General features: G+C 37.0%; 1 protein-coding gene across 3 annotated transcripts in view; it reads right to left on the bottom strand.

Annotated features, from left to right (window-relative positions):
• Nucleotides 1-13,505, bottom strand: part of LOC129578261 (RNA-binding protein Pasilla) — a 45,297-nt gene extending 31,792 nt beyond the window's left edge. Inside the window, exons 1-2 of one of the 3 annotated variants that reach the window (XM_055466552.1) lie at nt 13,415-13,505; nt 12,865-12,990 (exon numbers count right to left, since the gene is read on the bottom strand). In XM_055466552.1, coding sequence (XP_055322527.1) covers nt 12,865-12,990; nt 13,415-13,427 — 139 coding nt within the window. In that variant the 5' untranslated portion in view covers nt 13,428-13,505. Of the gene's footprint in view, nt 1-12,864; nt 12,991-13,414 lie in introns of those variants that run through there. The other 2 variants (XM_055466551.1, XM_055466542.1) reach the window with 2 other exon arrangements.
• Between the last annotated feature and the right edge of the window lie 331 nt (nt 13,506-13,836).

Below are 13,836 nucleotides of genomic sequence, written 5' to 3'. Positions count from 1 at the left end.
GCATTATACAATAGAATTTCCGAAAGCTGTTCTCCATCATATATGAACGAGCGCTGATTTGCTGCTATCAATAGTTGTGTGTGCGGGGCATGTGATGTGTGTATGCTTTTGCTGGTATATATGGAACCACTCAAATCGCCAGACACATGGACACATGTATCCAGGGTGCCACTGTGTGTGCTTGTGTGTTTTTTTTCTCTTCTGAATATGTATGCGCGATTGTGTGTTAGATTGTTGATTTCCAAAATATTAGTGAAGGTTACTTTACATTTGCAATGTGACTTCGTGTTTCTCTCTTTCTCTCTCTCTCTCTCTCTCTCTCTCTCTCTCGATTCTCGTTCCATCTCTTTCGTTGCTGTTATCCGAGCTTACTTGTCATTAGCACTCTATCTCAATTTTCTCTTCTTTTTTTCGTCGTTATTTCGTTTGGTTTCTTTCAATCTTGTTTCGTAAGTATGCAAGTGCTTTTAAGACGCTCGTTTGCGCCATTTAAACTCTTTTAATTTGGCGTTTAACATTTATATATCCATAGTCGTGCCATTTGTCATTCAAAGTGCGAATTGAATTCAAAGAGTGGAGTAGAGAAGAAGAAGAAGAAGAAGAAGAGGAAGCGACACATGGTCAGAAAAAAAAGAGTTTCGAACACAATCGCATACGCACACGCATACACATATACGTATAGATTCGACACAGAAATAAAGAAACAACATTTCGGAATTCAATTTGATAGTATTCATTGATTGGTACTTTTGTTTTCAATTTCAACTATGATTCGTTGCCTCATCATTCAAATGGGCAACGGCGAAAAAAAAATCTTTATAGGCGAAAAGAGAGAATAATAAAAAAAAAAACGTTCATGATCCAATGCTCACGAAAATAACGTAAATACGTAATTGAAAAGCCAGCTTGATTGTAACTGCCCATGCAGAGTGATAGGTGGAGCATGATCTATACCATTTATGGCATCCTCAATTTGACGTTACTGCCGCTTTTTTTTCATGACATAAATTTGGCCCAAGTAATTAGGTTATATATTTCACAAGTATTAAATTTGAAATGGTTTCTGCATCGTAAAGCTTTTCGTCACAGACACACAAACACATTCGGTAGTGCTTAGACCTTTTCCAATGCTTCCGAATCTACCTTTATTACTTCATATCTTGAACGATTCGTCTTTTTGAACTAAAAATTCAATATATCGAATTTCCGACGGTTTATGTGACAATCGTGTCAAAACGAGCAAAAAAAAGTGTGGTGCATGTCATGAAAGGTGAAAAAAGAAAACAAAACAAATCAACACGTATACAATGATTCCAGGCGTTTTTATTCTCCCTTCTTCGTTTTCTTCTTCTTTCGTTCCTGTTTTGACAACAATTGGGAAACTATCCACGTGACGTGACATAGGACTGATGCGGCACTTGAACGGTTCAAGCGCTTCTTTTTTTACCACATGTTGGATGCAACATTTTTTGGGAGAAGGTCCGAATCTGTTATCACTGACACATTCAAAGTAACGGGCACCGGAAGCAAAATGCTCTAAATATCAAGTGTCATAAGATATTTTCAGTGCACGCACCATGATTTGAAGCGCACACACAGGTTGGTTGGGTGTCATATTTGGAGTGGAGAGAAAAAGATGTGAAAAAAACGACGCAAAGAAGAGAAACCATATCATTCATAAATATGTACACAATACAATGAGTGTGTATGACGAAAACGAGCAATAAAAGTGAATTTTAGCTTTTTTGTGTGTCCATAACTCCCCCCCCCATAAATGGATCATCACCATTTTAAACTAAAAACAGTTGATATGTTTTGTTTGTGTTATGACATGCTTCTCTCTCTCTCTCTCTCTCTCTCTCTCTTTCTCTTGCCTCGGTGTGTGTGTGTGTGTGTTTGTCTTTATAATAATATTGCCCAGAATTTATTGTTTTCTACCTGAGATTTTTTTGCGTATCGTTATGCCAAACATCGATACATATTAAGTGTAATATTCGGCAAACCTTTTCGGTTGACATGACGTACACGGAATTTCAATTTTAATAACCTCATATCAAACTCAAATGTGAATGAGTGTGCTGTTGAAATTAAACCGAGACGAAAAGAAAAAATGCCGAAAATCTTCGTATTTTCACTGAAATATCGGTCATTACGTATAATTTCAGTTTCGTTGATGGTGTGAAACTAGCACACGTTTTATCAAGATAACAGCCACACACTGAACACGTTACGTTTTTCATACGCCAGCTGCCAGAAACGATACCGTTTATATTTTTTTCTTTCTACCCTAGCAAAACGACGACGACGACGAAAAAATAGAAATAATGTCTGCCGTAATGCACTTTCTTTCGGAAGCACTTGCAATATACAACAACTGAATTGAGTACATTCTAAATCTATTAAGGAACACTTTGAACCGAATAATATAATAATATACTAAAAACAAATAGAAAAGAAAAAAATATATATATATAAAAGTATGTATATAAAATCGAAACCCCAGATAGTATACGTATTTGATTTTCAAATTATACGTTCTCAAAGGATTCGAGCTTATGCACTTAAATAGGTTAATTTGGTATTTGATTGCAAAAGTTATGAGCTTAAAATTATACATGCCCATTTTGATCAATTTCAAATTCCAATTTTCACAAGAAAATTGATGGCAAACGAGGCGAAACAACAACAAAAAAACATAGATTTATATATACGTAACACCGCATCAGTATATCAATGTGATGATCAAATAAAATGGTTTATAATCTCTTCTCGAAGTGAGAGACTGAGAGACGACACGAAGAGGGAGAAAGAGAGAGAGAGAGAGATGCAAATTCCATAAAATTGCAAAATTGATTGATACATATATAGGCTGTTGTTGTTGTTGTTGTTGTTGTTGTTGTTGTTGTTATTTTTATCGAAAAGTTCATACATGGAAAATGGCTGAGCATTGAATTTGGATATGTCATTAGCGCCAGCCATTCATTTGAATTTGATATCGACATTGTCATAAAGTATTATTGATTGCAAACAAATCTCGGGATATCTTTCGAAACAAACACATACACACACACACACACCAAAAACTCGCCAACGATCCGACCAGTAGGCCGATTTACCTCCCAATCTATTTGACATTCGATGTGTACTTTATGGAATGCCATAGTTTTAAGCCACGAATTCATTATTATCCATTTTCCACATTGTTCGAAACAGTGCAAAGCGACACACAAACATTGAAACAATACGGTAGCTTGAAATGTTTTCGTTGAAATGGCTTCATGCAAACATTGGTTTTCAGTTCTTCTTCTTTCTTTCTGTTGTCGTCGTTGTTATTTTCGGTCAGGAAAAATACGAGGTATTGAGTATTTTGTTTTGTGTAGCAACTTCAATTTGTCGATGACTATTTCGTTTACTTTTTTTTTCCTCTGCTTTCTTCGATATGTCTGGCTGTTCGATATGTTTGTGCATATCGACCGCAATCTTTAACATACCGTAGTAATGGCTTTTTTTCGTGGAACAGAATAACATTCACACAATTCAATTTCATTTCAATTCGCCATTGTGTGCATATTTTTGTGTGTATGGGCTCATTGTACAAAATATACAATTATATGTGCATATTAATTGACATTTTTTTTGTCTTTCTCTCCATTTGAAATTAAAATTATCATTTTATTTGGCTGTGTGGCATTTGTGTTTTTCGTAGAGCAAAATTTAAATAAATGTATACTATGTCGAAATAAGCGACAAGGTATTGCTCGCATTTTTTAAGGCCGCTACATACTCACTCAGTAACGAGAATAAATGACACGTAGAATTTGCAAAGCTTTTTGCGATGAACATTCGATGAATCTTCATTTCGATTTGAATTACAATTTCGTAGATCAAGCTTGTTTAAATACATTTCTTTGCATTTTTTATTTGATTTTTCTTATTTCATGTTTTTTTCCTCTTCAAATTTCAATTTAGATTTGAATTAATTGCAGTTTATGTGTAAAGACTTTGCTTTTAAATTCGATTCGACACATTGTCATTCTTGATTGAATCGATTGCAAGCATCGTCATTTCTGTTTCTCTCGCCGTCATATATATATGACAAAGGCGCTCAAGGACAAATGGAAAGGCAAGTGCAAATAGAATGTCATTGGTATTATCTCGGTGGCATTCAATTGAAATGCAGTCAAACATCTTGCTAATGCGATACATACAAATGAACAAAGGTACCGAAATTCATTTACATAGTCGAATTAATGCTTTTATGGCTTTTATTGGACCAAAATAAATTGTTCGTTCAAATTGCTGAACAGTGCAAAAGTTCAGAAGAGAATTGGACACCGAGAGACAAGCGGAGAGAACAAAGAGCAGCACTTATAAAGAAGACGAAGAAGTAATAGAGAATTTGCAGAGGCCCAGTCTGTTGCGTGATAATGATTGGGATGAACCATTTTCCCGTTTGACAATAGCCAAACTATTGAGGACTATAATATTGTGTGTTAATGGTAAGTATAAAATGGCACACAAAATGACTACTGCACTGCACAAAAACAAAACTAGGCCATGAACAAAAATGTAAAAGCTTTTCCGTCATCCGACCATAATATGGTATGCATGTAGCGCGCGCACATTATTCACATGTGACTTGGTTTGTCCGTTTGTTGGAGCAATCAAGTCTGTAGCTCGTGCTATGTAGCTCTTTGTCTGTGGGTGTGCAAGTGGATGAGCTTGGCTGTCGATGTGAACGAGCGAGCGAGCGAGTGTGTGTGTGTATGAGTGTGCGGAAGGTTTGTGTTTGTGCGACATGCATTTGGGTTTCGTTCGTTCGCTCAAAGCTCACGACGCTATGTGCAACGATTTTCGTTCCCCTATAGCTCAAGTGTTGTTTCGCTATAACATATATTCGCTTGTTCCGCTTTAATGCACAACAATTCACCACCGATTTGGATTTTGTTCCCGTTTCTTCTGACACGAAATTCCATCGCATGAATTGAAAAATCTGGAGTGCTGTTTACTAATAAAGACACACCGAAAGCCAAAACGAAAACTCATTGAATGGCAGCATTATAAGAATGGAACCGTTTAAGTTTGTGCGAAAGGGAAGGAGAGATGGAACGAGAGAGTGTAAGAGAGAGAAAAAGAGATGAAAAAAAAGAAAACGCTCTCTCACCAAGCGCTCAATATTCATCGCGGGGCTGTTTCGTAGGAGTGTGTGCATATTTTCGCTTGTGCACACAGAAAAATGGCGTGTTTTATTGCGAACAGAGATAGAGAGAGAGAAAGAGAGAAAGAGAGGGAGCTGTGCACACTGCACACGCGGTCGGAATAGGTATGTATACGCAGTCGTGTTTCTCGAAACAGTGTGATTTCGCGCGCGCCTCTTTTACAGGGATATTGCAGATAAATTCCATTACATGTTCATACCAGGCCAATAACAAAATGAAAATCGAAAGCGCATATGATACGAAAAATAAGGTCAGCATAGACACGGAACTAATGTACACAACGCCAAGTAGTCAAGCAGTCAGCCAGACACACTCTTGCACATATTTGCGCACACACATAGTGTGTTCACACCAATACCACGGCAAAATGCCGATCTATCCTTTTTTTTCTCCCCCACTAGCTGCACGCTTGTCGAAAGCATTTTATCTTGGGTAACAGCAGCAGCACCAGCACCAGCAGCAACAACAATAAATGTGCGAACAATAGATGAAGGAATCAGCTTGACTGCAAGGAAAGACAGGAAAGCTGCTGCTCTGCACAGACACACTTCCTTATGCCAAGAATGCAATGCACCATTTACATTTTACATCATCAAAATAAAATGTTTCGGCGCTGTTGTTCCGAAGCACCCCCCTATCCATTCCAATTATTGGCATTACAATTCGGTTAATTCAATTTTAAGCCAAAATCGGGTGTACGTACATTGCGGTTACATATGACCGATGAATCAAATTGCAACATACACAGCACACAGCTCACAAACACAGGTATGATTCGTTCCATTTAAATGTGTGTCAAACTGTACGAAGAATAAACATATTGACCGCTCGAGATGATAAACAAACTAATGGCAATTATGGTGTGAAAGAGTGTTGTGTGTCCCATTGCTATCGAATATAATGTATGCAAATGTGGAAAATCGATGATGGTGCACACACACACACAAATAATTCACATATTCGATTGTATGAATTCTGAATTCTGAATTGTTGAATCGTCAAACAAAAGAGTGCATTATTGTCAGTGTTGTTTATTCGTGGAAAAAGAGCAGAAATCTATTTTTCTTCTGCACACAAGAGAAAAGCACAAACAAAATGAATACTGTGGAAGGCATAAAATGAAATCGACATACACACACATCAGTAGATGTAAAGATCGAATGAAAAAGCGGCTTTCAACCAAAAAAGCTGTACAAACGAGATGAATACTCCAAATGCCTTCAATGTACGTGCTATCGAATTTCAATAACGTTGTAATTGTATCGCCCCCGTTCCATGATTTTTCTTCTCTTTCTGTTGTTGTTTTTTTGTTGTCGTTTGTTTGTTGTTGTTGTTGTTGTTGTTGGTGCGCCTTTTTGTTCATGTTCACATTTTATTTCATTTGTATTAGTCGGTTTGAGTGTTTGATGGTTCGTTCTTTTTTAATCTTATTTCCCGTTTGCTTTTGCTTTGTTAGCCTTTGCTTCGCTTTTTTTCCACCATTTCGTGTATTTAATATTAAATAGTGTATGATTTGTGAATTATGTATGGTTGTCTATACGATGACTTTTTCAAGGATACTTATCGATCGATGCACTACATACTTTCATTGTGGTCTATATTTAACCAACTAATACACCAAACATTATTCGTTTATTTTTTCTCTCTCTCTCTCTCTCTCTCTCTCTCTCTCTTCTTCTTCTTCTTCTTCTTCTTTTCAATACGCTCGGATACACAATCATACAATATATGCTTTACGTGGATTTGGTCTCTTGGTTTTTTCTTCTTCTTTCGTTGCCGTTTTTCCGTTGGGTCACACACCGAACCCAACGAAGAGAAGAAAAAAAAACACACTCACTCCTTTACGTCGTCGTCGTCGTCATCGTGGTCGTGGTCGTGGTTTCTGTGTGCTGTTTTTTCGTTTATTTTCATGGAGAACAACAAAAAAGAAAAACCTTAAGCAGATTTAATAAATATTATCGATTTCTAACTTTATCTGTGAAATGTAGGGCCTCGCGCCAGTGAGGGTCTTCTTCTCATCTGGTGCATGTGTGTGTGTGTGTGTGTGTGGCTGTATCTGTGTCTGTGCATTTGGATCGCATGTGCACGTGAAATTTATTCGGCGAAAATGACGGCTTCGGGTGTACGCCCATTTATGCAATATTGTAATTCCAATTTAAATTATGTGCATTGGAACAATAAAAGGGTACAGCAGAGCGCAAATTAATTTTAAAGCGAAAGACCAAAACTAATGCACTTGTTTGTTACATTTTGTTGGCGGCATGGTAAAGCAAAGGTGAACATTTAAAGCGATAATTTATGCTGACTCTCGGGCATATTTAGTCGTAAGCACGAGTTCACTTACCCGCACATCGCCTCGAGCCCAGATGCAATGGCGAAAAAAAAGAACACAACAACTTCATCGTTTCTTCCGTGCATTTTCATCAGGCCAACGAGCGAGCGAGTAAGCGAGCACGTCCATATTTAGCTTTGCTCACCGTTATTCGTTTGTTTGTACGCTTTTATTTCTCTGAATTTTTTCTCTCTCTCTGCATATCGTCTCAATGGACGTGAATTCCGAAGATTTTGTTTTATTTCCTAAACGCTTTGATTGCACGGCACTGTAGTGTGCCGAACACATACTCACACACTCACATGCATACATATTCAGTGGACATTTTTCACGCTTGAAACCAGCATTTCAACCGTAACTATGCAATTTCAAATGGCAATTGACCGATGTTGCCAATTACAACATTTCACGATTTTACAGTGGCGTATGTTTGAGAGATCACTTTGGTCATTGTTCATTCGGGTAACACCTTAAATCGTGCACATGTTAAAAACAATGGGCTATTAAATTGCCGAGCTTATTTACGATTATGTGGCCCGCTAGCAAGTGTGTGTATGTGTGAGAGAGAGTGTGTGTAATGATAGAGACACTCATAGAGAGAAGAGAGGCGAGGAAAGGGAAAAGCGAAGAATTATATGTGCCAACTGGCTACTGAACATAACACTCTCTTTCTTTTCCACTCTCTCTCTCTCTCTCTCTCTCTCTCTCTCTCTCTCTCTCTCTCTGGTGACGAAAAAAAAATCATCGCAAACGTGCGATAAAAACGACGGTGACAAAAGCAATTGATATTATACACTTACGTTATGAGCAAACGATTATGTGTGTCATGTTGGTCGTTCATTAGTACGTTCGATTCTTTTGAGGCGGTGAGTGTTTTGTAATCGATCGCATTTTTATGTATACGAGCTCGGTATCGTAAGCAATATTCCATTGTGTTCGGGCACTTTGTTTGTCTATACGATCGAAATATCTAGATTTCAAAGAGCCCGAAAGAAAACATTTGCAGATTTTCCAATGAAAAGAGAGGAAGAGAGGAAGAGAAAAAGGCCATTTTGTGTCTCTGTTTCTCTTCGCCTTCACAATAGAAGAGAAAAAGAGAAAGAGAAAAAAAGCAATTTCTCTCATTTTCCTTCCCTTTCTCTGTCTCTATTCATTTTTGCCCAATGTTGTAATCAATAAATTATTCGATTTGTTCTTTGGCTGCCGCACGAAAACTTTGAAGCGCTTGAATGACCTATTTTTTATGGTTTCATGGCAATTCAAATTGAAATCGTACACGGAACAAACATATTTGTTGTGTATTCACCATTTGGGCTACTGTTACTTGTACCTTGTCACACCAGTATGCATTAGATTATCATGCCAACCCTTTACTCTTTTCTTCTTCTTTTTCGGTTCATTGTTAATTCACCTTTTTTAGCTGGTCATTTGTTGAATTTTATGATATTTTTTTATGCACAACAATTAGAATAATTCCGTACACATTTTTCCCATGCACTTGTAATATCCCATCCACTTTTCTCAGCTGTGTTCGTTTCCGAATGTATGTTATCAATGCTGCTGTTGCTGCTGCTAACGGAGGCCGAGCTTTTTATCACTCTCTTTCTACCGCCCTCCCTTTCTCCATGGTATACATATGTGGTGTGTTAGTTTTAAACATTTTTGAAGCTTATTTCGATACACAACTTATTGATGGATCACGTATACGTGCACACCCTTTGCCATCGGAATCGAACGCGAACAAACACAGCCGAAATTCACACGAGAATTAAAAGTGAATTAACCCGAAAGAATATAATTCAGCTCTTGATAAATAATCAACGATCAAAATTTCTGCTCGTGAATCATGCAGCACACGCTTGATATTATATTCAAGGAGAAAAATGTATGGCAAACAAAAACCAACTCACTTTCAGTAGCTGCCGTTCATTCTCATAGTGTGCATGTGTTTCGGTGTTGTTTTTTCTCGCTCTCTTTCACACACACACACACACACACTGCTCATCACAAGGCATTCGTTTCTTGAACCAAGTGCAATTCAACAAGAGAACCATGACATATACAATGAAAATCGCATGGCACTGCCTTCGCATGACAAATGAATTATTTAATGCTGCAGATGAGGCAAACACATTGTCTGTCTCTCATTTATTGAATTTGTCCAAAAACTCGTGTTCAAACTGCGCCATTTTCGTGTAAAAAAACGACGAACACGAGTGCAAAACAAAAATGAAGAGAAGAGATGCACTTAAGTAATGAGATTGTTTGTGAAGAGTCGAAGAAAAAGTGGTGACACAAGAGAAAGAGAGAGGTGATCACCATTAAGGGCAAATTTTTTGGTGCTCTTCAACGAAGCATAGATAGTTCAGATCAGGATTCTAATGCAACCGCCCCATCTCATTGCAGAGGTCACACACAACACACGAAAGCATGTCTCTTCAATGAGATCCAAATTGGAAAATTGTTCAAAGAAAAATCCCGAATTCTGCACACATTCATTGCCCGAGATGCAATATGACAAATCAAGGGGTTTAGTTCGTAGTCAGCTGGCGTTGTACAATTGCGTTTTCGCACGTTCTCTTTCGTCGTGTGTACGAATGTTCACAATGGCAGCTGGCACGGTACGGTGATGTAAGATTTCGTGTAATGACTCATCACACACAACATTTAAGATGATTGAACGAGGAATTTGTGCCGTCGTCAATCAAAACGTTTTCAGTTTGGTATCGAGTTAATTGAGACACGCTATACGCTATTTATAATTAAAATTCTTGGAGTCGATGGAGAGATGATGTCAATGGTTACCGTATAGGCACACAGAGAAATTCCAAATTGCCCCGAGGCTGTAGGAAAAGTTGGCGTGCCTTTCGGAAATGATCTTGTTGTTTGTTCCCGACAAATAATTCAAATCTGTCGCGCTTTGACTCACAATTCTCATTCAAGTGACTGACATTAAACCAGTTCATGAAATTGAAATCGAAAGTAAGCCGCGAGATAGAGACTATATTTATATCAGTACAACCAATGCATTCACTGTCGATGATTAGTAGACTTTGTTCGGAAAAATCGGTTTTGATCGGATGAACAAAACAAATTTCACCGAAATATTCAGGTAAACGATTCAAACCGAGACCAGATCAATGGGGCCCATTTGGAACATTTTTGCAAAACACATGTATTTATCTTGTAATCTATTATTATCATCGCTATAACCTCACAAATATGCATACAAAACCAACCAGATGCTAACGCATTCATTCTCACATTTTTTTTTGTTTCGTCTTTCTTTTTTGTCAGGCACTGTCGTCGGCTCTGGTTTTTGCATACACAATTTTTCAACTCTCTCGTTTTGTGGAATGATTTCTTTGTTTACTGATGCTGATATATTCATTCAGTGAGAAGGAGAAGGGGGTGGTGGAAACAAATGTTAGAGAGATCGAGATGATGAAATGAAATGTTAATGAAAATGACAAATAAACGACGATGAAAACCAACAATTCATTTCAAGAATTTGCATCAACTAAATATTATTCAAGTATTATATGATTGTTTTTTTTTTGTTTTTTTTTTGTTTTAAAGTATTCGTGCTCATTTCAAAAACTAACAGAGATAGTAACTGTGAGATATCAGATAATTGGTTTCGTTTGGAAACGGGTTTCAATTAAATTTTTTTTGGTTAAGAAAAACGAAAAGAATAAAAAAATCGAAAAGAAAATGTATCATTTGAAAAGAAAAAAAACAACTCGGATTAAGAAAATTGAGCGATAAGGACGTAGGGATACCAGTTAAAAATTTGTTTATTTTCTGTATTTGTCACCAATTGAAATTCAAACCAAGTAAAACTGTGTATAATACATTTGATAGAACGATTGAATTAATAATCGTTTCTATGAACCGTCGTCTCTTCTCTATGGAGTCTACTAATTTCAATATAAAAGATTGTGCAATAATAGTTGATATCACAACAAAAAAAAAGGAAACAGGATTTGGCATAAACGTTCGACATAAATTTATTGCACTCGAATTTGGATATTTGGAATAACGAAATTTTTTAGTTTTTGTTGTGGTTTCAATTTAAAATTAGATTCTTTTTTTCTCTCTCTATCGTTCGTTTTTGTTTGCATTAGAAAGAGCGACAATCGTAATATTATACACAATAATACCTGCGAAAAAAACATACATTTTATATATGCATATCTATATATTAAATTGTTCGAGTAACCCAATTTCTTAATGTCACATTGTGTAAGGCCGAGAAAGAAATTCTTTTTTCTTGTTCGCGTTGGTTTGCATTCATTTTTGTTATTATTATTATTATTCTCTAGAGCATTATTATTTTACTTGTTTTTTTTTGTTGTTTGTTTCTAACTTGATGATTTCTTTTTCAAATCTAAATAAAAAAAAAATCGCTATTTATTTATGTGTCGTTTATTATACTGTAGTTAAAAAAGCATTTGTAATGATAATAACAAGGAACAACAATAACAAAAAAATTAAATTTACACTCAAAATAATTGTCGGTGATTTAGTTCAGCGCGGATTAATTGCAGTTTTTGGTTCTTTTTTGTCTGTAAGAATCTTAGGAGTTGGTTCCGATGTGAAGTTGGAGAGCGTGTGAAACGCTTTTGGAAATTTGGAAGAAAAAAGAAGAAGAATGCAACTTGGTTTTCTTAAATGGTCCATTGAGACTCAATACTATTCAACTTTACATAAATACTCGAAAGACCATTAAACCATTATTGGAAACTGACTGAATGAATTTTCGCTGTAAACCAAATGAAAAACCAACGCTTTATTTATTCTTGTCGTATCGATTTTCTAAACTAACTGATCGAACTGGTTTGTTCTTCCTTTATTTTCTGTTTGCTTTTCAATTTGTGTGTAATCAAAAGGTAAGGAAATAAACATCTCAATATATAGCTTGTTTTGTGTATCCCCGATCTCAGCTCGTCGTAGGTATAAGTGAGCACATGGGACAATTTGGTGTTTTCGGCATGAGTCAATTTTACGTTTACAGTTCCGTCGGTTTGTTCAAAATCATTGACTTTTGGTTTTCTACTACGCTCTGTTTTCGGTTTTTATTCTATTGCTTTTGTTGCTTTTTTAGCGAGAGCATCTATTTCATATCGGTCGATTACATATAATAGTATAAATTAAACGGAAAAATAGTCAAAACAAGGAGAGAACGAAACAGAGCATCGCATCGTGTAATAGAAAAAAAAATAAACAAAAAAATCTATCCTTTTTTTTCGTTTTGGTTGTTGTTGTTTTTTTTTGGTGAGTGTGAGAGAGTATCTAGGAGCATCAACTTACCAGAACTGAAATGTGAACGTTTTGTTGTACCATTTTCTGTATCACTGTCAAGTGGTCGTTTGCGGGAATCTCCGATTTCAGGGCTTGGACATGTTTCCATTCCGGCATCAGGATCGGCAGCCATTTCTACAATAAATCCGCAGTTTATTAGAACACTTGGATATTGCACAATAAATAGGGGGGGGAAAATGCGCAAGCGTTAAATTTTCTGTGTTTCTGTAACACGTTTGCAACGATTTTCGCTTGAACTTTGTGTGTTCCTGCTTTCGCCTGGCTGTTTGTTATTATTGCTTTGGCATATTACATGGGGATTGCGCCCATTCTAACAAAACAAAACTATCTCTCTATATTCTTATTTTTCATTTCGCTACACGGCGACGACGACGACGACGAAGGCGGCGACGACGACGAAGGCGGCGGCGGCAGCAGCTGCGGCAGTGGCAACAACAACAACAACGACGACGACGACGACGAAAGTGAAGTGAGTTATGCTTTTCAACTTCCTTATTAACTGATTTGACAAGTTTCTTTTAACTTTTACTTGACATACTCGGGTCCATCATTCGCTCTATCCTGTGACACACAACAACAACCGAAAGTAATTCTCGTGTGTACCTTCTTCACGTTCACTCTCCGAACAAACACAAACTATCCGAACAAACGTCGGTCAAAAACTGTTCGCTTCCATTTGGCCGATGTGTGTTTTTTGCGGCTTTTCATCGCATTTCGATTGGTTTATGTGCTTTTTAGATTCAGCTCTTGGCTGGCTGGCGGTTTTTATCTACAATATTTGCGATAAGGGAGTTTAATAATTTTTAAGTATGAGATGTGTTCGACATGAGATGATTATGCTGTGCACCAATGTATGCGAGCTAAAATGGGACAGAGAATGAGACGGAGGCACATAGAAAAAGAACGAACGAGTGAGAGAGAGAGAGAGAGAGAGAGAGAGAGAGAGAGAGAGAGAGAGAG

The sequence above is a fragment of the Sitodiplosis mosellana genome, unplaced genomic scaffold (genome assembly GCF_009176505.1).
Source record: "Sitodiplosis mosellana isolate CC-2019 unplaced genomic scaffold, AAFC_SMos_1.0 Smas_scaffold_6226, whole genome shotgun sequence".
Taxonomy (NCBI): domain Eukaryota; kingdom Metazoa; phylum Arthropoda; class Insecta; order Diptera; family Cecidomyiidae; genus Sitodiplosis; species Sitodiplosis mosellana.
The sequence above is the reverse complement of the archived record's forward strand: the minus strand, read 5'-3'. Positions and strand labels throughout refer to the sequence as shown.